The 21,407-nt window shown below is 45.4% G+C and overlaps 1 protein-coding gene across 1 annotated transcript in view; it reads left to right on the plus strand.

Annotated features, from left to right (window-relative positions):
* GASK1A (golgi associated kinase 1A) overlaps positions 1 to 21,407 on the plus strand; it is a 54,294-nt gene that overhangs the window by 25,587 nt on the left and 7,300 nt on the right. Inside the window, exon 2 of the mRNA XM_026000907.2 lies at positions 7,546 to 8,844. Within this exon, the coding sequence (XP_025856692.1) occupies positions 7,546 to 8,844 (1,299 nt within the window). The remainder of the gene's footprint in view (positions 1 to 7,545; positions 8,845 to 21,407) is intronic.

Consider the following 21,407-nt stretch of genomic DNA (forward strand, 5'->3'; position numbering starts at 1 on the left):
AGTTTTATTATAAAAGACTTTCTCGTTCCACCTCTACCTTGAGCTGTGCTCCCAAATACACCATTTTTTACTCTGACATTACAACATGCCAAACCCCGGAAAGGAGGGGGCATTTTTCAGATCCCAGAAAGGTAAAGGGAGTTCAGAAAGAGAAGGCAGAAACATTGATCCCACTACTTATTTAAATGTACCAAACCATGTGGTGGATGGACCCTTTACATATTTTAACTTCACTTACTTCTCATGACAATCCTTGGAGGGAGGAATTATCTCATTCTCTCCCTGTCCATTTTATGACTGAGGGAAGGGGCCAGAGAGGTTGTGTAACTTGCCCATTGTCATACAGCTCAGCAGGGCAGAAGCTGATCGAGAACTCAGCTATGTTTTCCCTAAATCCCATTTTTTTCTAGCTACCCTCTTCTTCAGACCTCTTCCTCTGCAGGTGTAGGTGGATGTGACTGCCAGGCCAGTGGGCATCTTCTCTGAGGAATTATGGGAGGAGTCTTGGGGGAAGGGTGGGTGCTGGGGGTTAGAGGAGGGGAGGAGAAATAGAGAAGCTGTAGAAATAGACAGTGAAGGTCACACCACTCCTCTTCCCTGCCTACCAGTGTCATTGCAGGGCAGAAAAGATAGTGTGAATGTTTTGGATGGGAAGAATGGGGGTGGGTTCAGCTGGCAAGGGTGTGGTGATGGAGTCTGTTGGGTCTCATAAGCAAACAATCTAGTATATCTTTTTTTTTTTTTTTTTTTAACAATCTAGTATATCATGCATCACTCCCCTTTCCCCTTCTCTAATGTCCTCTTTGTTATTCAGCTGAATATTTCTCTTCAGAGGATGTTTTTTTCTTTCAGTTTGATCAAAGCTGCTTTTCTTTTCCTAAAGCTTTACTTGGGTGGCCCTGTGGGGACAGCTGCTCGTGGCAGGTCTGAACCTTTCTCTCTGCAGAACTGCACAATTGCCAACTTTCACCAGGTTGTCTGAAGCCAAGTAAGGCCAAGAAGAGGATCAAAACAGTCTGTCTTCTTCAAGCATTTTTAAAAAGATGATTAATTTTTCCCTAGTGGTATCCAAAAGTTTGAGAATACAGATTATGAATCCAACATGAAAGCATATTTTTCTTTTTAGAAGAAAAAGAAACCAAACAGATTTCTTTCTCTATGGCCACTTATCCTTTTAGTTTTAATTCAAAATATTGGAATTCTTGCCAGCTGTGGAACCTTGGGCAAATGTTAGCACTCTGGACCTTTAAGTTTTCTCAGCTATAAAATAGGAATGAAATCATTTCCACTTCCCTCGTATGCATGAAAATTAAATGAGATAATACCTGATATTCTATGAAAAGTTAATATCAGTAAAGAATGGGACCCAACGACTTCATCTCTCGGTGTCTCCTGTATAGAAATCCTCACAGTTATCCCCAGAGCTGCATGTGTTGCATGTTCAGTGCAACATTATTTGTTGTAATAAAAATTGGGAATGATTGAAATATTCTTCCTATAGAGGAATGGTTATAAATATTATGGCATATTCTTACTGTGAGCTATTAAGCAGCAATTAAGTAACTCCATATAGACAGATACAGAAAAAGCTTCAGGACATCTTGGTTCTTTCTTTTATGCTAAAAGTAATTACTGTGTAGTATAAGTGAACAAATAATCTCCCAAAAGACATCCATATCTTAATCCCTGGAACCTGTGAATGTTACTTTATTTGGAAAAATCAGTCTTTATATATCTAAATTAAGGATCTTGAGATGGGGGGCTTATCCTGGATTATCCAAGTGAGCCCTAAATGCCATCACTCCTGTCCTTATAAGAGGGGGAGCAAAGAGAATTCTGATGCACACAGAAAAGGAAGAGGCATTGGAGCACCTGGGTAGCTCAGTAGGTTAAGTGTTTGCCTTTGTCTCAGGTCATGACCTTAGGGTCCTGATATGGAGCTCTCTGCTCAGCAGGGAGTCTGCTTCTGCCTCTGCCCCTCCCACCACTCATGCTCTCGCTCTCTCTCTCTCAAAAAAAATAAATAAAATCTTAAAAAATAATAATAAAATTCCCTACCTTAAACAATTAAAAAAAAAAAAAAGAAGCACAGTGACCACAGATTGGAGTGATAGAGACTGAAGCCAAGGAATGTGTGCAGCCACCAGAGCTGGAGGATTCTTCCCTAGAGCCTCCACAGGGTGCATGGCTCTGTTGGTACCTCGATTTTGGCTTAGTGAAACTGATACTGAACACGTTTCTGTTGTTTTAAGCCATTGGGTCTGTGGATATTTATTATGGCAGTCACGGGTAATTAATACATCGTGACAAATGTGCATGTCTTAATGCAAAGAAAAGAAACAGGCCTGGGAAGATGTACATCCAAATTATTGATGGTGGCTCCCTCTGAGGAGGAGAAAAGATGTTCATATTTTGTTTGATTTTCTTAATATTATTTGGGTTTTCTACTGTGCTTATTTATGCATGTATTCTGCGTGTGTATGTCTTTTAAATAGTAATAAAGGCCAAATTAAAAATATATCTAAGGACAAAATTTAGAATCTCACTTCAAAAGGATTATCAGGTAAAGACATCTTAGGGGGTGGTAAGAATCATCTGTTTTATAGAAGGGAGGCTCATTTCCACACTTCTCAGAATTGTCCCTCTGAAGGATGGTGACTGAGCATTTACCCACTGACTTTTGTCCCTTTTGGGCTGAGGATAGTCACCAAAGATATTGACTTCCCCTGCGCCTCCCTGCAGAGCAGGCAAGAAAGTAAAGAGTGAATCAAGCACTTTAGGTGTGAAGCTGGCAGTGTGCAGGGGACTGTCTACTGTGGGGGCAGCTAGAATCAGTTGGGGGCCAAGAGGACCAAACATGGAGCACAAAAAGCATCAGAGAAAACTCCTGCAACCTCAAACAGGGAAGAACCCCAGAACTGGAGGAGCCTTCTCACAAGCAGACTTGCAGTGCCTTAGGCCAGGGAACAGTGTTGGTCCCTTTCTGAAAATCCCTCTTATCTAACAGCTTGTTTCATACAGAGCTTTCTGTGTGGCAGGCACTGAGATAGTCCCAAGACACAGCAGCAAGTGAGCCAGTGTCCCACCCGTGTGAATCAACAGACTTTAAATGATCATATAGTAAAGCGTGAAAGGGCATGCTCAGGGAGAAGCAGCGTGTTGTAGGAGCACATAGCTAAGGCATCCAGCCCATTGAGGGGCCTCTGTGGAAGGCATCCTGGGGAAGACCTAAAGAATGAGAATAGGGGGAAAGGAATGTTCCAGGCAGAGGGAACAGCATATGGGAAGTGGAGAGGGTCTGGTGCTGTCCAGGAATTAAAAGAAGATCAGTATGGCTCAAGCACTTCAGGCATTTAGACTTTCTCCAAAGAGGCTTTGAGGGATATGATCCTGTGTGTGGTGAGTGGATTGTAGAGGAGCAGAGACTAGAGGAAGAGACCAGTTAGGTGTCTAGTAGAGAAGGAGGCACTCAGCCTAAGTAGACACAGAGTGGCTAATGAGAAATAAATGGATTCCAGAGATGTTTGGGAGGAAAAATTTGCAAGACTTGGTGTATGGGGCAGAGGGAAGGGTGGAATGGAGATCAGGCCCAGATTTCTGGCTTGGATATGTGGGTGGATGGTGCTACCTTTCAGTGGATTGGAAATAGAAAGAGGAGCATGTATAGAGGTGAGGGAGATGGTGAGAAATTAGATAAAGTAGAGAGTGTTGGGTGGATCTAGTTATCCGTTGCCCTCTCTCTGACTCCTAGAAATCTCACTCTGATTGGTGGGCCACCACTCTTCCTGCTCCATGACACTCTTTAAGGGTGGTCTCTTGGGAGTGTTAAGTGGCCAGCACACCTGGAGGCTGCACTCAATTCCCACTAAGCTAGTGAATAGATCTTCTGAAAATGTACAGAGGGAGCACTCTTGGACTTCCCAGAACTGTTTGGGGGTTGTGGCTCCAGACCACAGAAGTTGGAAAAAGTTGGTTGTTCTGTGGCCTGGCCTAGTCACTGCATTCTGTAAGGGCATGTTCCTTTCTTCTTAAAAATGTGCCACTAAGGCCTATTTCTATGAACATGGCTACATAGAAAGAACTCTGCATTCTTGCCACTGTCTCCTGGAAACCATCTGAAAGCAACAAAGAGAATGGAAGACAAAACGCAAATTCCTTTTCCTCTTTTTGAGGTAGAAGAGAGGATACATGGAGAACCTGCTCACAAGCCAGATTTGCAGGAAGCAGCCTGGCCACTATTTCAAATGCAACTCAGTCCCTTCTATAGGAACCTCGTTCAATTGACTCATCTAACTCATAAAAGGAGTTGAGCATCCACAAAGAGACACTCTAAGAAAAAAAGGAACAATGAACAGCAGAGTTTATGAACAGATGAAGGTCAGTCACCCTTTGAAGTAGGTGAAAATTTTGAGCAGTCGCTTCACTATGAGTTTTTTTATAATAAATTTATTTTTATTGGTGTTCAATTTACCAACATACAGAATAACACCCAGTGCTCATCCCATCAAGTGCCCCCCTCAGTGCCTGTCACCCATTCACCCCCACCCCCCACCCTCCTCCCCTTCCACCACCCCTAGTTCGTTTCCCAGAGTTAGGAGTCTTTATGTTCTGTCTCCCTTTCTGATATTTCCCACACATTACTATGAATTTTTAAAGATTAATGAAAAAAGACCCTCTATGAAGGAGCACCAACAAAGAGAAATGCAAGAACTCAAGAAAAAAAAATGGTAACATAGCCAGAAGAGGTGAAATACGAGCTGGAAAGAAATAGGGAAAAGTAGAAATTAAGAGGAATTTGGTAGAAATGAGAAAGTACACAAAGGTGAATGAATATTGGGGAAAACAATCTGCCAAGTAGAATATAAAAATAAGCAAAATGAGCAAATAAAAATGGTTAGAAAGGATTAGAGAGAAGATGAAAGATATATACAGGGCAGATAAGACACCCAACACATGTAATTCAAGAGCCTAAAGAACAAGTAAAACAGTGGAATGGAAAATATTTAATATTTAGTCTAAGAAAACTTTGGTGAAATAAAATATTTAAATAAGGTATTCTAACAAGGTATGCCCAGAAAAATTGACCCAGGAAAGTCAACACTGAGATATATTCTATAACATCATTGGACTTCAGAGAAAACAAGATCACCTCAAACCTGTCAGAATGGCTCATATCAAAGAGACAAGAGATAACAAGTGTTGGCAAGGATGTGGAGAAGAGGGAACCCTTGTGCTCTGTTTGTGGGGATGTAAATTGGTGGAGCCACTACAGAAAACAGAATAGAGGTCCCTCAAAAAACTAGAAGATAGAACTATCAAGTGATCCAGCAATCTCACTTGTGGGTATTTATTTGAAAGAAATGAAATCAGTGTCTCGAAGAAATGTCTGCACTTCTATGCTCATTGCAGCATTATTCAAAATAACCAGGACATGAAAACAATATAAGTGTCCACTGATAGATGAATGGATAAATATGTATATTTGTGTATATATATCAATGTATTTGTATATGTATTTGTATACATATATATAAAATTTGTATACACATATGTGTGTGTATATATATATATATATATATACATATATCAATAGCATAATAGTATTCAGCCATAAAAAAAGAGAAGGAAATCCTGCCATCTGTGACAACATGGATGAACCATGAGGACATTATGCTGAGTGAAATAAAGCAAACAGAGAAATACTATCTGGTATTATATGATACCATTTGTATGTGGAATCTAAAAAAAAAAAAAATGTCGAGCTCATAGAAACAGAGAGTAGAATGGTGGTTGCCAGGGCCTAGGAGGGGGCAGGGGGAATGGGGAGATGTTGGTCAAAGAATATATAGACTTTCAGTTATTAGGTGAATAAGTTCTGAGGATCTAATGTACAGCAGGTGACTATAGTTAATAATACCATATTGTATACTTGAAATTTGCAGAGTAGATCTTAAGCATTCTCAACACATACATAAAGGTAACTACGTGAGGTGATGGGTGTGCTAAATAACTTGATTGTGGTGATCATTTCATAAGGTATACACATATCAAATTATCACATTGTATACTTCAAATGTATACAATTTAATCTGTCAATTATACTTCAATAAAGCTGGAAAAAGAATGTAAAGAAAAAGAAAGAATTCTTACGGCAACTAGGCAGGGTAAAAAGTCCCATCTATTCAGTGGAGCAGGATCCACAAGTGAGTCAGAGAAAGAAGCCATGCCAAAATATTTTCTTTCTAGCCAAACTTCCCTTCAGGTATGAATGCTACGGAAAAATAGTTTTGAACATGCAGGAACTCAGAGAATTCTGTTCCCATGCATACTTCTTGAGAAAATTATGCATTTTTGGCTTCAGTCAACCAAGAAATAATAAAAAACTAGGGCAAAAGGGACAGGAGTATGCAAAGAATGTACTTCACTGAAAAACCAAGACCTAAACAAATATGAGCATTGGACTAATGGGCTAGAATGTATAAAATTTTATATCCTAACAATATAAAATGATACAAATATACAAATTTGGAAGGGGAATCAGGGAAAAGGTGGGAGAAGGAAGAAACTTGCTACTCATTAGTAATAGTTGGGAAACAAAGAATATCTTTTCCAGATGAAACCCAAGTTTTCAGAGCCCACATTTACGAGGAAGATCTTCTCTAGGCTTTGTCTCCCTGCCCTGTGGCCCTGGGGGCCTTGACTGGAGTGGAGGGGTGGGGGTGCTGGGGCTCCACGAAGTATGCTATTCAGCATACTGTTTCTGTCTGCCTACCCCTCTGCCCTACTTCAAGCAGGGTGTTCAAGATTGGGTCTCACAACTGCATAAGCACCTTATAGTCAGGTGTGAAGAGATGAGGCCTAAAAATTTGCTTTTCTGACAGACTCCCAGGTGATACTGATGCTACTGATCCAGGCACAACATGTTTAAAAGTCACTGCCCCAGAGCGTGCCCTTGCCAACACATGTGGAGCTGGTGCTACCACATCTGTGTGCTAAGAAAGGCCAGGCATCCAGCTTCCACTTGAGCAAGTGGGGCAGACAAAAGTGCCCAGGCACAGACTTAGTCACATGGCCACACCTGGCTGCAAGAGGAACTGGGCAAGGTCATCTGTAGCTGAGAGCCTTGTGCCCTGGAAAATGGAAAAGCGTGCTTGTGGGAGACAATTAGAGATCCACGGAGAGGGCCCTATAACTCACATGGGGATGAAAAGAGAACGGCCAGCATTCAGTGATGAGGGACAGATGTTAAAGGGATGCCTATGGTGTCTGGTGACAAGTGTCATAATGGCGGTTTATTCAAGGGGAAGAAACCCAGGCTGAACTGCAAGTATCAGCAAAGGCTCCCCTGGAAGGCAAAGCTCAGCTTTGAAGCAGGAGCAGTTAGCTGTGGTTGCCCATTCCTCCCTTGAAGGCAGCTAGGTGTGTTCCACCATCTCTTCTCTCTGTATACACCCCGGATGTTCATTCACTGTCCCAGTTGTTTTGTGGATTGGGTCTGACATTTTTCCCAGGTCTCAAACTTTCTTTTTCTATCTTGTCCCCCAGGCGTCTTGGCTCTGGAGAAAACTACGTGGCAAGAGGCGGTTGGTGATGGCATTCTGCCTCTTGATGACTCTGTCTGTGGTGACTGTCACCCGCTTCCCCCCGCAGCATCCAGCTACTGGCCCAGACTCTGGTCCCATGGAGCTCCAGGAGGTCATGGAAGCCCCTGGCCCCCACAATCGGCAGGCTCTGAGCTCCAGCTGGAGGCAGCAAGCAAGAGACCTAGGGTTCTGGAAAGGCTGGGCCTTGCCCAGGAATTCCATCCCAATGTGTGCTGAGGAGCAAGGCCACAGAGGGACAGTGGACAGAAGCAGAAAGTCCTTAGGAGGCCTTAGTAGGCATCCAGGGAGGGTCAGGAGGGACATTACTTTGGCCTCTCTAGGAGATTTGAGACTCAGTACTTCACGTCTTGTGCTCCTGAGGGAGGATAAGGTCAGGAGTCCAGGAACCAAAGACTTGGGTCCTCCCTGGCATGATGATCCTATCGGAGAGGCACAGAATGACACTGGCACCCTGGTTGGCCCCCTCACAGGACCTGACATGACAGCTTTACAGGCTTGGAGAGCTGCTGCTGGACTAACTCTCCGGCCCCGCCCAGTGGAAGGCAGGAATCTGCCAGGAGCTAGGAACAGAGCTGTGACTGGTAGGCCACAAGCAGGGCATCCCACCCCAACTGCAGAGGCTCGTCGGTGGCCTGGCTCTGTTGGGGAGCTGCAAGGATCTGTCTGGTGTGATGCGGAGAGCCCTGGGATGTTGACCAGCTTGAGGACCAGTGGGCAGGTTCCCCCATGGTTCACAGAGCACGATGTGCAAATGTTCCAGCTATTGGCCAAGGGAGAGGTGGTGGGCAAAGCCAGGATTCCTGGCCATGGGCAGGTGCTGCAGGTTGCCTTCTCCAATGAGGGTGCTCTTCAGAACATGTCTTCTGGGGGGCTCAGCCATCTCTGCTCCCAGGGGCTCTGTGGCTTGATCAAGAGGCCTGGGGACCTGCATGAGGTCCTGTCCTTCCATGTGGACCGTGTGCTGGGGCTGCGCCGGAGCCTGCCTGCTGTGGCCCGAAAGTTCCACAGTTCCCTGCTGCCCTACCGATACACAGATGGTAGCACAAGGCCTGTCATCTGGTGGGCGCCTGATGTGCAGCACCTGGGGGACCCAGAAGAGGACCAGAACTCTCTGTCCTTGGGCTGGCTGCAGTACCAGGCCTTGTTGGCACGTGGCTGCAGCTGGCCAAGCCAGGCCTCCTGCCTGGGCATCCACTACACTGAGTGGGCACGCCTGGCACTCTTCGACTTCCTGCTGCAGGTAGGCGGAGCTGGACAGGGGGAAGGTGGAGAGCAGTGGAAGTATGGGGTTGGGGATGAACCTGGGACTGGGGAATTGCCCTCCTGAGGATGGTTGGTGACTCCCCCAAACCAATCCTTGTCTTTTGACCACCAAATACCTGTTTTTGTTATTTTTCTGCCTCGTGTTTATCCATCCAGTGGTGTGCTAGAACCACCTCAGATGGGCTTACAAGAGCTGATTGCCAAAATTTTCAGGAATATTGTGACCCAGTTGAAAAACACAGGTATTATTAAAAGTGGAATAAAATCAGCTAATAATATAATATGTTATATTAGAAAAAAGTAATAAATACTCAGAATTCATTAATTCCTAATGATTTCACTATTATCTGTGCTTTTTAGGTTACTTGCATTTACATAATAAATATTATATAATGATGATCTATTGCACATCTCCTGTCAACTCCATATTCAGTCATATTGGTAACTTGAAATTGGCCCAGGGTGGCAGTATTTACACCATGGGAGTCAGCAAATGCTGCAAATCAGGACTCCCCACTATTTCCAAGAGGTAGTTATTAAAAATTTATCCATAGCACGTCACTGTGGATAACATTTTATCCTTGAATCAACAAGGATTCAGGATGGGTACCTAATTTTAAAAAGAAAGCAAGTGTGGTAAGAAGGAAAGACTCAGGAAGATAAAGAGATAATTTTTGGACACTGGAAAATGAGAAAGAATTCAGCCGCAGAGCCAGCTGAGGTCCCTGCTGTGCAAGAAGTTAACCCTGAAGTTTCTGGGGATCCCAGAAAAGGACTGGGCAGGCAGAGCACAGGGTTAACTGGAGGCTGCAAGTATTGGCTGTTGACTAACTAAACAGTGTGGTTGTTCTGGGACCTGTGCACTGGATGTCAGCCATGGAGGCATGTGTGCAAAGGTGTCCAGAAAGGCATAACGACAAAAAAAAAAGGGGGGGAGAACAAGCTCAAAATGGGTGGGTATGTGTACTAAGTGCAGACTGAGCCAGCCCCCATTTCTGTAGGGATGCTTATTGAGGAAAGACACCAAGAGGAGCCCTTAGATTCACCAACTAGGGTGAGTGGTTGAGCCACAAGACAGGATTCAGGCAGCCACAGGCTGATATACTGTATTCGGTCCATACAGGGTTGGTTCCCAATGTGTTTTTAGAAGATTCTTAGACAACATGTAATAGTTTGGATATTTCCCATAAAAATCTAGCTTCCTTTGAAACATTGGATGGTTGAATAACATTGGGCATCTATTCCCATATGGCAGTCATCATCCTAGGCTGAGTAGTCGTGTCTGATTCAGAGGCTGCCATGCTCTCTTTTGGGGCATATCCTCTATCTCCTTATTTTCTAACATCCACCTGCTGCCCCATCCCCAGAACCATGAATGCTACCTGTCAGCAGGTGGATGTTTGTTTCCAGTTAGCGGGCTAGCCGGTCCCCTGAGGTACTTCCAGTTTCTCCAGTCTGTGTCCACAAAGGCAGTTTTCTGGAAAGAGGAGTGTAGAGCCTAGCGGTCAGCATGGGCTTTGGTATCTCCCAGACCTCTTCCTGCTGTATGACTCTGAGAAGATTCCTCTGCCTCTTGGAGATTCACTTTTCTTACATCTAAAATGGGACTGGATGTCCTGCCCTCACCCCCTTGGGTCTGACCATTATAATGTGTGGTAGCTTCTAATGGCCAGTGCCTGCATCTGTGGGCTTGCTCCGAGTGACCTGTGACAGGCTGGGTGCTGGGGAACTAATGCTCTCCAGGTAGTGTGACCAACCACCCAGCTTGGGAAAAAGTTTCTCAGACTTACACTCCTGGGCAAACAGAGAAGGCTGGTTATCTACTTGCAGGAGCAGCCTCCAGGGACTGATGGGAGCCAGTATATAAAAGCCCTGGTTTCTGGCTAGATTAGTGCATGTCGTATGTCTCTTTCAGAGTCCCTTACTAAGAGTGAGCCCTGATTACTCGGAGGGTAGCACATGCACAATAATATGCAGGCACAGTCCCCAAAACTTTATAGGAATTAACTTATCCAATCCTCATGGCAACCTTACAAGTGAGATACGGTATTTATCCCCATTTTAAAGTTGAGAAATTAAGGTCCAGAGAGGTTAAATTACTTGCCCAAGGTCTTGGCTGCTGGAGCTGAGATAAAGCCTTGGTCTGACTTCAGAGCTCACCTCTTAATCACAGAGTTACTATTCAGTTGGTCATGAATGAGTCAGGAAATGGGGACTCTTGTAGGGATGCCTTGAAGCCTTAAGAATGGATGCATTTCCTTGCAAAGTCCCAGTCTAGCTGATGTGCACACTGCAGTTTTCTGCTTCACACAGAGCCCCTCTGTCCATCCCCCAGAGTTGCTGTGTGGGACTCTTCCTCAGGTACCAAGCCTTTGTGGGGACAGAAGCCTCAGCAGCCAAGGCACACACAGGTTGGGTGTGTGGTCAGACACTACTTGGCTGGCCTTGTGCCACCTCTTCCTTGTTTGCTGAACACCAGTAAAGTCAAACACCCCTGTCTGGCTGATGCTGCCTTCCTAGAAGCCACTAGTAAGTCACAGAGAGGTGAGGTTTCAGGATGTGGGTTTCCCAGCCAGGAACCCAAGGTGTCTTCTGACTAGGAACTAAGTACAAACTCAGTTTGTATACAGCTCACTCTGTGCTATGCTTGCTCATTTGCTTTGTGTTATCCAATATAAACCTTTGCTCTATTGTGTTTGTGTATCACAAATACCATTTCCCCAACACAGAATACACAAGCACTACACACATACACATTCTTTGTACTCCCCGCAAATCTTATCCTATGCTTTGCAAATCCCATCTAATACCTTGTACTAGTTAGTGAGCTGAAATGCTAACAAACCTCTCTGAAGCTCAGTAGCTTAAAATACCAGTTCTTTATTTCTCGCTCCAGGGTTCGTGGATCAGTTGGACTCAACTGAGCTTAGCTCCACGCTGTGATTTGGGTTCAGGTCTGCCTTTGGTTTTTCATTCTGGAGCCCAGGGTGAAGGGGCAGGAGTATCCAGGACAAACTCTTCTCATAGGAAATGGAAGAAGCCCAAGAGCTCAACCAAACTGCTAAAGCACATTTAAGGCCTCTCTACCAATGTCACTGCTAGTATTCATTGGCCAAAGCAAGTCAGTGCCAGGAAGGGGAAGTACAGTTTGCTCAGATTGGAAGGGGGAGAGGAGCAAATATTTGTGGGGCAATAATGAAATCAGTTACATACACCCAAACACACACATTGCACACTTATACATGAGCCTTATGTGCCCACGTATGTCACAGCCACCCACACATGCATACCATTCACCTGAACCATACACCCACATATACTCCATATGATGCCCAAACACTGTTGTGGGCAAGGGGAGCTCAGTCCTCCTGAGACCTTTGAGGGAATGTGTAGGACATACACCAGAGTTGTCTCACCTGAGGGCCAAAGCTGGGTTATTTACCCACTAGCTCCCAACTGTCAGTGGTTGAGACTGCTCATGAGGGCGTTGGCCTCCTGGCACTGGTAGCCTGGCCCATGTGCTTGCCAGCCAAACCAGATCCTTCAGCCAGAAAGGGGCTAAGGCAGAGAGCTGCAGCACTTGTAGAAAGCCATTGGTATGTACAGGAACTGAGTGCCAGGGGAATAGGGGTGGGGTACTAACAGCATCTGCAACTCATAATGAATAAGTCAAGAACAATTTTTGGCAGGCCAATATGACCAGGATGGTGCTCTCAGTTAATAAACTGGTTTCTCTACGAAAGATAAATTACTAATTGTGAGTAGGTATCTCCACCCCACCCCACCCCCAATCCAGGCTGTATCATAGGAAGAAGTAGGACCAAGAGAGAGTCCACTACTTCTTGATAGATCAGTGAGAAGCTGGTTCTACTCAGGGGGACAAAATGGGTGGGAGAGTGTGTATGTGTGTTTGTTGGATAGGGCTCATGAAACAGCTTAATGTCACAGGCCACCTGTAACCAGAGTTGCATTCACTCTGGTAAAAGGTAGAAAGTCCCTCTCCTCTTGACAGTGATGATGACACAGCCAAGGCATGGGCAAGAAGAGCTAATGACCATCACATTCACTGTAAGCCAAATCCAACCTGAGAGGAGTTGGGTCTTTGACCCAGAGGCCAGAGTGAGAGCAGGAAGTGCTGGGGGGGTTAGGCACATTTCTGTTTTTTCTCTTTTAAAGCGGCCTCTTTCTTCACATGGTGCTTCCTCTTAGAGGGCGTGTGATTGGCTATGTGGTGGGTGAGATGTGGAGAATTCAGACAGACTGGGAGTTCGTGATGTTGGCTCATAAAAGTCTTTCTGTAACTTCTGCTTATGAAGGGCCTTCACATCCCCAAGAGTTGAGATCCAGGAAGCTTTACCTGCCACCATCCTGGCCCAGGTCATCATCTTTTCTTACCTGGACTAGCCTGACAGCCCCTTGATTTGTCTCCCTGCCTCCACTTATGTCCCCTCCAATCCAGTCTCCTTACAGAAGACATCCCCCAGGCAGACCCTCAGTCCAGGATTCTGGTGAGGTCTTTTATCTGGGAGACGATCTCAGGAAATACCTGAAGGAACATGGGAAGTGAAATGGAAGGACAGGCAGCCAGTAAAGGGCATGCTATCAAGCAGGTCACCATGCAGGTGACTCGGGCTTAGTTCCACAAGAAAATTTCTGAGAAACAGTATAAAATACATGCTCTTAGTGCACCAAGAGGTGAGGGACTCAAGGTATTTATAGCCAAATATCCCATCAATCTTTGGTTGAGGGCTGGAGGTATGGATTCCCTGGAGGAGAAAGCCCCCAGACAAAGCAATATAGCAGCTGGAAGTTGGAAGGTGAGCTATGAAGTTCAGAACTGTTCAGACACAGATAGCACACTTCTACTATCATGAATCAGATCATGTCACGCTTCCCCCCATTAAAATAAGGTAAAATAAGATAAGGCCTTCTCAATGCCCTCAATTTCAAGTTCTTCAGGGACCTTCAAGGATCTGTTCCCAGCTCCATCTCTTGGCACCTGGCCTTGGTCAGTTTCTAAACACACCCAGCTTCTTCTGGTACAGGGTCTCTTGCTTGGACTTACTTCTGACTCCTTCTCCCCAGCTTCAGCCCTCCTGACCACCCCTCATTATGTTTCTCTTTCTCTTTCATGGCATCCTGTCAGTCCCTTCCTGATTCCCAGCACAGTACATAAATATTTTATTTATTCATGTATTTATCATATGCCTCGGTCTTGTTCATCACCACATCCTCAGCACCTAGACAGAGCCCAGCTCTTAGTTTGATCCTAGAGAAGTACTTGTTGAATGAATGAATGAATGAATGAATGAGTGATGAATGAACTTCCAGTGTCTCTGTATGATTTCCTATCTAGGTGTTGCTGTGTTTTGCTTCCTCAAACACCACTTCTTCCTCTAGACTGAAAAGAATCCGAAGGCCTTCTATATTTCTTATAGGATCCAGAATAGATCATAGAGGTAGGGCAGCCTGGGTGGCTCAGCGGTTTAGCGCCACCTTCAGCCCAGGGCCTGATCCTGGAGACCCAGGATCGAGTTCCACATCAGGCTCCCTGCATGGAGCCTGCTTGTGTCTCTGCCTCTCTCTCTCTCTCTCTCTCTCTCTCTCTGTGTGTGTGTGTGTGTGTGTGTGTGTATGTGTGTGTCTCATGAATAAATAAAAAAAATCCTAAAGAAAAAGAATCATAGAGGTAGAAAACAACATTTGTATGCTCTTGCCTTCTGGCTGTTAATTAACTTAAGCTTCCAGGACAGATGACAAGGTCTAGTGCTTCCTGATGTCCTCAACATATTCTTAGCTTCATTCTACATATGGGAAATCTGAGTTTTAGAAGAGCTAAGGAACTTGCCCACAGTCACAGCCTTGTTTCATCCAGTGCAGTCTGGCCACAGAGTGCATGCTCTTGCCCTCTTTGCTGTACCTAACTGGCTCCAGAAAAAAATATTTATTAAGTCTCTTCTGGGTGGGACTGACCCATTTCCTTTCCAAGGAAATTTTTCAATTATTTGCGATCCTGTGTGCATCCCTTATTTTGAGTTCAAATCTATGGCTTCAATTCATGTATATCGCCTCTAGTTTAGCCTCCTTGGGATATCAGGTGTTCAATCAATTAGAAAGGATCTCAGAGGGGATCCTTGGGTGGCTCAGTGGTTTGGCGCCTGCCTTTGGCCCAGGGCGCAATCCTGGAGTCCTGGGATCGAGTCCCACATTAGGCTCCCGGCATGGAGCCTGCTTCTCCCTCCTCCTGTGTCTCTGCCTCTCTCACACTCTCTCTCTCTCTCTCTCTGTCCATCATGAATAAATAAATAAATCTTAAAAAAAAAAAAAAGAAAGGATCTCAGATCTGCCATCAATGCTGACCTTTCAGGCTTCCTATTACAGACATGACATGTCATAATAGCCACCATTTATGAAGTGCCTACACCTATCTGGCAATGTCTGACTGAGACCACACATATGGACTCATGCAAGTCCTATGACAGGCCCAAGTGATGGGAGCTGTATGTCCCCCATCCCCAGTTCACAGATAGTGCAGCCAACTCTGGAGATCTGAAATACCTGCCTGGGCAAGGGTGTTTAAAGGGTGATAGATAAAGGGTGTTAAAAGCAGGGCCTCCATCAGGGTGAGGTATGAGGGGCAGAATTCTAAGATGACCCCCACAGTTCCCATCCCACTGGCATTAACCCCTACTCTTGAGAATGGGTGAGACCTGCAAATATGATCGACTAGCATTCCAGTAATTAATTAAGTTACCAATCATTTAACTTTGAGTTGATCAAATGAAAGATTATCCTGGACGGGTCTGACCTAATCAGGGAAGTCTTTCAAATGAGAGGAAGCATCTGAAGAATTTCCCGCTGGCTTCAGAAAGCAAACAGCCATGGTCTGAATTGCCTGATGAAAGGGGGGGGCCTCTAGGAAGACTCTGAGATCCCTGGGATCTAGTCTTACAACCACAGGAATACTTTCTGCCAACAACCTTAAGGAGCTTAGGGGATGACCCTGAGCTACAATGAGACACGGCCCCTGGCTAAAATCTGGAATTCAGCCTGGTGAGACCCTGAGCAGAGAACCCAGCAAAAATGTGATGGACTCCTGATCCACAGAAACTATGACATAATAAATAGGTTCTTTGAAGCCACTAAGGCCCTGGTCATTTGCAGTGCTGCAATAGAAAATGAATTTATGAGCCCAATGTGCAAACATTTTAAGGAGGTGTACTGCCTTGTACTACACGACTTGGACAGTGAGTGCCTCCCTTGGTTTCTTCAGCCCCACCCTAGCTCTGTTCAGATATTTTTAACTTTTTTTTTTTAATTGTCTATTCAGGGATCCCTGGGTGGCGCAGCGGTTTGGCGCCTGCCTTTGGCCCAGGGCGCGATCCTGGAGACCCGGGATCGAATCCCATGTCGGGCTCCCGGTGCATGGAGCCTGCTTCTCCCTCTGCCTGTGTCTCTGCCTCTCTCTCTATCTCTCTGTGACTATCATAAATAAATAAAAATTAAAAAAAATTGTCTATTCATTGCCTTTGCCCCATTTCCTTCTTGATTGTTGGTCTTTTTCATAATGATCTTAAGAGCTTTTTATAGATGACAGCAATTAGTCTTTTGTTTTACTGTATTATAGTATTTCAGGTTCAGTTGTCATTAAACTTTGTGTATGGTCTTTTTGCTATGCAGAAATTTTTAAAATGTTATGTTGTTAAAATTATCAAGCTTTTCTTTCATGATTTCTAGGTTAGTATACATTTTAAAAGGTCATCCTTACTTTAGGACTATTTTTGAAAGTTTCCCATGTGTTTTCATCTGTCTTTGATCCATCTGGAAGTTATTTTGGAGTAAGGGATAAGATGCAAAAAAACAACGATTTTTTTTTCAGATGGCAACCAAAATGTCTCAGCACATTTGTTGAATAATCAACCTTTTCCTCCATCTGAAATGTTGCCTTTACCATATAGCCAATTTCCATATATATGTAGGTGTATTCCTGGGCTCTTTTCTGTTCCAGTAAAGGTTCTGTCTATTTATATGCCAGAATCACAGTTTTAATTGCTGTGCTTTATATTTTATGTTGATAACCAGTAGGGCTTGGTCTTTCTCGTTGCTCCTTCTTAGAATTTTCCCGATATTCTTGCATACTATTCCCATAAGAAATTTAGAGTCAGCTTGTCACTTCTACTTCTCAAGTCCTCTTGGTCTATTGGGATCCAATTAAATGTGTGTGGACCATAGAGAAAATTTACATCCTAAAATATAAAGTCATTCTAGACAAGAATTGGATATTGTCAGTTCATCACCCACTCTGAACCTTCCCAGGTATAATCTGACACAGGCTGCTCTATGCAGAGGGCAGTGAGAGACCAAAGAAAGAAGCAGTCACTCCAGCGTGGTAGGTGGTAGGCTTAATAAACAAACAGAACTTACATTCAAGACTTGCCTTGGGTAGCAGCAAGACAATACATCTTGGTAGCCACCCAACAAATCTTAGAAGTTTATAAAGTGGCCTTAACTGGGTTCAGTCATGTATACCATGCAGGTGTTCTCCCCATCACATCACCATCTCAGAGCCATGTCCCTGGAGCAGCCTCTGGGAGCAGGAAAGACAAGCCAAACCCATATTCCAAGGCCGGGGGCAGGGGTGAGAGCCCCCCTCCCAAGTGTCCTGGGTCCTGCTCTCAAGTCAATAGGCAGTCATGTCCTTACAATGACCTTTCCCAGCACATATGTCTCTCATTTATTCATCTTCTCAGAAACATCTTGATGTCTTCTTCACTGTCATGTGGGGTTAGTCCTGGGCAGTTCATCTTCCTGTGGCCATTGAAAATGGGATCTTTTCCATCTCTTCCATTATATGTTCTGGCCTGTTGCCCCCAGTCTATGTGAAGGCTATTATTTCTGTGTATTAATGTGGTTGCTGGCCACACACTAACTCTGCGTTGCTTCTAACACTTGTTCAGTTTATCCTCTGGGTTTTCCAGGTATACCAGCGTATCATCTGTAATGAATGCCCTTGGTCTTCTCATTGCCTCTTAATTCATTACATTTGCTGGCGGCTCCAAGGCAATGGTAAATATTAATGGGCTGATGGACATGAGTTGTTGCTCCAGATTTGGGACAGTTCCCGCTGTTTCACCATGAAACAGCATACTGGTTTTTGATTGAAGATATGTTGAGGAACTATTCATTATTCCTGCTTTATTAAGAATTTCTTTGGTCAGGAATGGATGCAAAATTTTATCAAATGCCTTTCAAGTATCTGTGGAAGAGGTCACAGGATTTCCCCTCTAATGTATTGTGTTGGGGACTTTTGTGGAAGGTGTTCTAACGGTGACTCACCCTAGCTTTCTCAGTTGGAAACTTTTCTGCTGTGGTGGATTTATCTTTTGACGGCTGTGGTTTCTGTGTTAATGTTACAATTAGGGCTGTCTTTTTAGATAAGATCTAGTTCTTTTCAGTGCATCTCCTCAAAGCCCGTTAGCCACTCTATTCTCACTTCCTAAGCTGGTGTCACAACTTCTGGCTGCAGGCTTGGGGCAGATGCAGCGTCCAGATGTTCCTCCTGGAAGATTGCCCTTTTTCAGGACACATGGGGAGCACTCCAAGATGAGTCTTCAGAGGAAAGTGGGTGCAGTGCCCATTTTCTTAACCCACTCCTCTCCCACTCTGACCTCCCCAAAGAAGCCTCAAGAATTCTCTAATCACTAGCTGGTTAGGGTGGGACCAGACATTGCCCTCTGTGCAGGGAGATGCTGCCACCCTGTGGCAATCTGATCCCCAGGCAGCAAGTCTGCCCAGGTGAGAGCTACCCTTTCCACCCAGAAGGACCCAGGCCTGTGACTGCTCCTAGCTTGGGAGAAGGAAGGTCCCTGAATGGGTGGGATGGGCCACCAGGGAAAGCAAGTGGACCTCTGGAACCCAGCAGACCCAGATAAGGCACTGGCTGTGGAACCTGTCTTGGCCCAGCGGCCTGATGTGATCAGTTAGAGGACTCTGGCCACCTGTCTTGCCCTGTGCTGGCTCCTCCCACACCTCCCCTCTCCCACAGCTGGACCTGCTGTCCCTTCTTGGCAGACTACTGTGTCTTGCCCCATCCAGCTGTCCTCTTTGGGGGGCCACAGAGCCAGGCCTCCCCCTGAAAACTTCCGGGGTTGGCATCTTGGGCAGGGAGATAGGGTGTGGTGGGCAGGCGTTAAGTGATCACAGTCCCCATGCAGTCAGCCAGCCACGCACTGCAGTCACTAATTTGTTCACTCACAAAAAAACAAAACAAAACAAAACAAAAAAACCCTCAACTAAGTCTCTGGTTGTGCTAAACAAGTGCTGGGTGCTGGGGATCAGACTAAACCATGGCTTCATCTTTGCCATCAAAGAACGTGGAAGCTCTGATGCCACAAAACATGTGCTGGCCACATAGCCCCACTTACTGGTCAGAGCCAGACTGCTCAGCTCTGAGTCTAGACACTGCTTCCTTGCTCTGGGATCTTCGGCACATTACCCCAGCCTCTGTGACTCAGTTTCCACATCTTTGAAGTGGAGGTGGTAGTAATGGTATTTACATCTTGGCTCCTGGGAGGGAGTAAACGAGTTGTCATGTGAAAGCACTGAGTGGCACCCAGCACAAACTAAGGGCTTTACAACCACTTAAGTAAGTGTGAGCAAAAAGCTCCATCTGCATAAGGATCGTGCAACATTGCTGGGTTGGTCAGAAAACCAAAACTGCAAAGGTCTGTCATTTTTTTTCTTGGTAACTCCTCATTTTTCCAAAAAGGGGAAAAAGAATCAAATCCTGAAGGCATCTGGGAATGAAACCTAATCTTGGTCTTGTTTGGCTGCTCGCCTGCTGCTGTTGAAACTGAATTTCTCTTTAGTGGAAAAAAAATAACCAGACGGTATGAGTGGCAAAATAATCAAACTGGCAACTGAGCCTGGCCAGACCCTTCCTGTTAAACATTCAAATGGGTATAGAGTTTGAGAAGCCAGGAATATTGTATGGGCCAATATTCCTTGTGGATTTCTCTGGAAATAAGGAGGCTGCTGCAAATTGAAATCTGTGCAGAATGGCCCAGAGATGGGGTCGGGAAGAGTTTGGCAGGAGGAAGGAGGGCTTAGCTGGCTGTGTGTCAGGCATAATGTGAAATCCAGAGCAGTTACCATGTTTCTGCTTGCCAGAACTGCCCTGGCATTTACCCGGCCAAGGAGAACCCAGCAGGTGGGTGCCGTCACACAGAGATGTCTGAACTCCAGAAACTAGGCATACCCACAAGAAGAGAGTGGAAAAAAAAAAAAAGAGAGAGAGAGAGAGAGGTGACTGTGTTGTAAGACTTTATTTCAGACTGGGCTTCTCTGGCCTGTAGCACTGGGTGAGGCTGGGGCTTCCTGGTGTGTGTGTGTGGGTGAGAGAATCTCCAAGATTCCTGGAAGTCTTTGGGCCTGTTGCTCCCAGGGCAGGCACAACAGGAGGCTCTTCCGACACAACCACCCTTACATGTGTCATTACCCTATGTAGGCCTCAGAACAAGCCCATATGAGTACCACTGTTCCATTTTGTTGATGTGAAAACTGAGGGGTGTTGAGGTTAAATAACTTCCTCTGGTCATATAGCTAGGACATAATGGAGGGGGGCACATGATACAGGCTTCAAGTGGGTTTGAAACCAGTTGGAAGACTGGGAGGTGTCTGGTGGCTAGCTGCAGGGCTCTATCCTCAGCCCTGCCCTGGTCAACACTTGTATTAATAGCCTGAGTGAGAACCTTGCAGCCAAAGTAGACTCTCACACAGAGTCCTGATGTGATTCACCTTCTACCCATTCCTGAGTTCAGGGATCAGTGCATTGCCATCTTCCACTGGTCACTCCTGGTCCAGGGATAAGCCTGTGACCTGATTTGGTTGAGTCAGGCGAAAGGGAAGGTTGTTGGAGGGTTGGAGGAGAGGTTCCTTTCCCCTCTGTCTCTGTCTCTGTTTCTCTCCTCCGTGTCCTCTCCTTCCCCCTGCCCCTGCCATGAACAAGGGAAACAGGTACCCACAGTTGCCACCTGCAGGCTTCCAGAAGTAAGACTGGGATGTTAACATGGAGTCCTTACCATGACAAGGAGCTGCTAAATCTCCAGCCTGCCCCATCTTGAGACTTGCTGCCACAAATGATTTTGATTTTCCTTATGGTTGAAGCCACTTTGAATCAGGTTTTTCTGTTACTTGTGGCTGTTGTTACCCAAAGCCTAAGCAGCCTAAGCAGTGATGGTCCATGTCCAGGGTCTTGTTCATGGGCTTACTTCATGAACAGGGAGGTAGCTGTTTGCCACCATGGCCAAGCTGGGCCAGTGCATTGTCTCTGGGCTAAACCTGCCCTTTTTTAGTAGTACCTGTGGGTGTCTGGGCCACCACCCCTGGAAATACGACCTTACGTGGCCTCAACAGAGTTGCCCTCAGCCTGTTTGGGGTGATGGTCTAGGCCCGACATGCGACTTCTCTGTGTTGAAATGTTGCAGAACAGAACACATTTTGAGACAGCAGTTGGGACTGTTGAACACTCCCATTCCTGGA

The sequence above is a fragment of the Vulpes vulpes genome, chromosome 11 (genome assembly GCF_048418805.1).
Source record: "Vulpes vulpes isolate BD-2025 chromosome 11, VulVul3, whole genome shotgun sequence".
Classification (NCBI taxonomy): Eukaryota; Metazoa; Chordata; class Mammalia; order Carnivora; family Canidae; genus Vulpes; species Vulpes vulpes.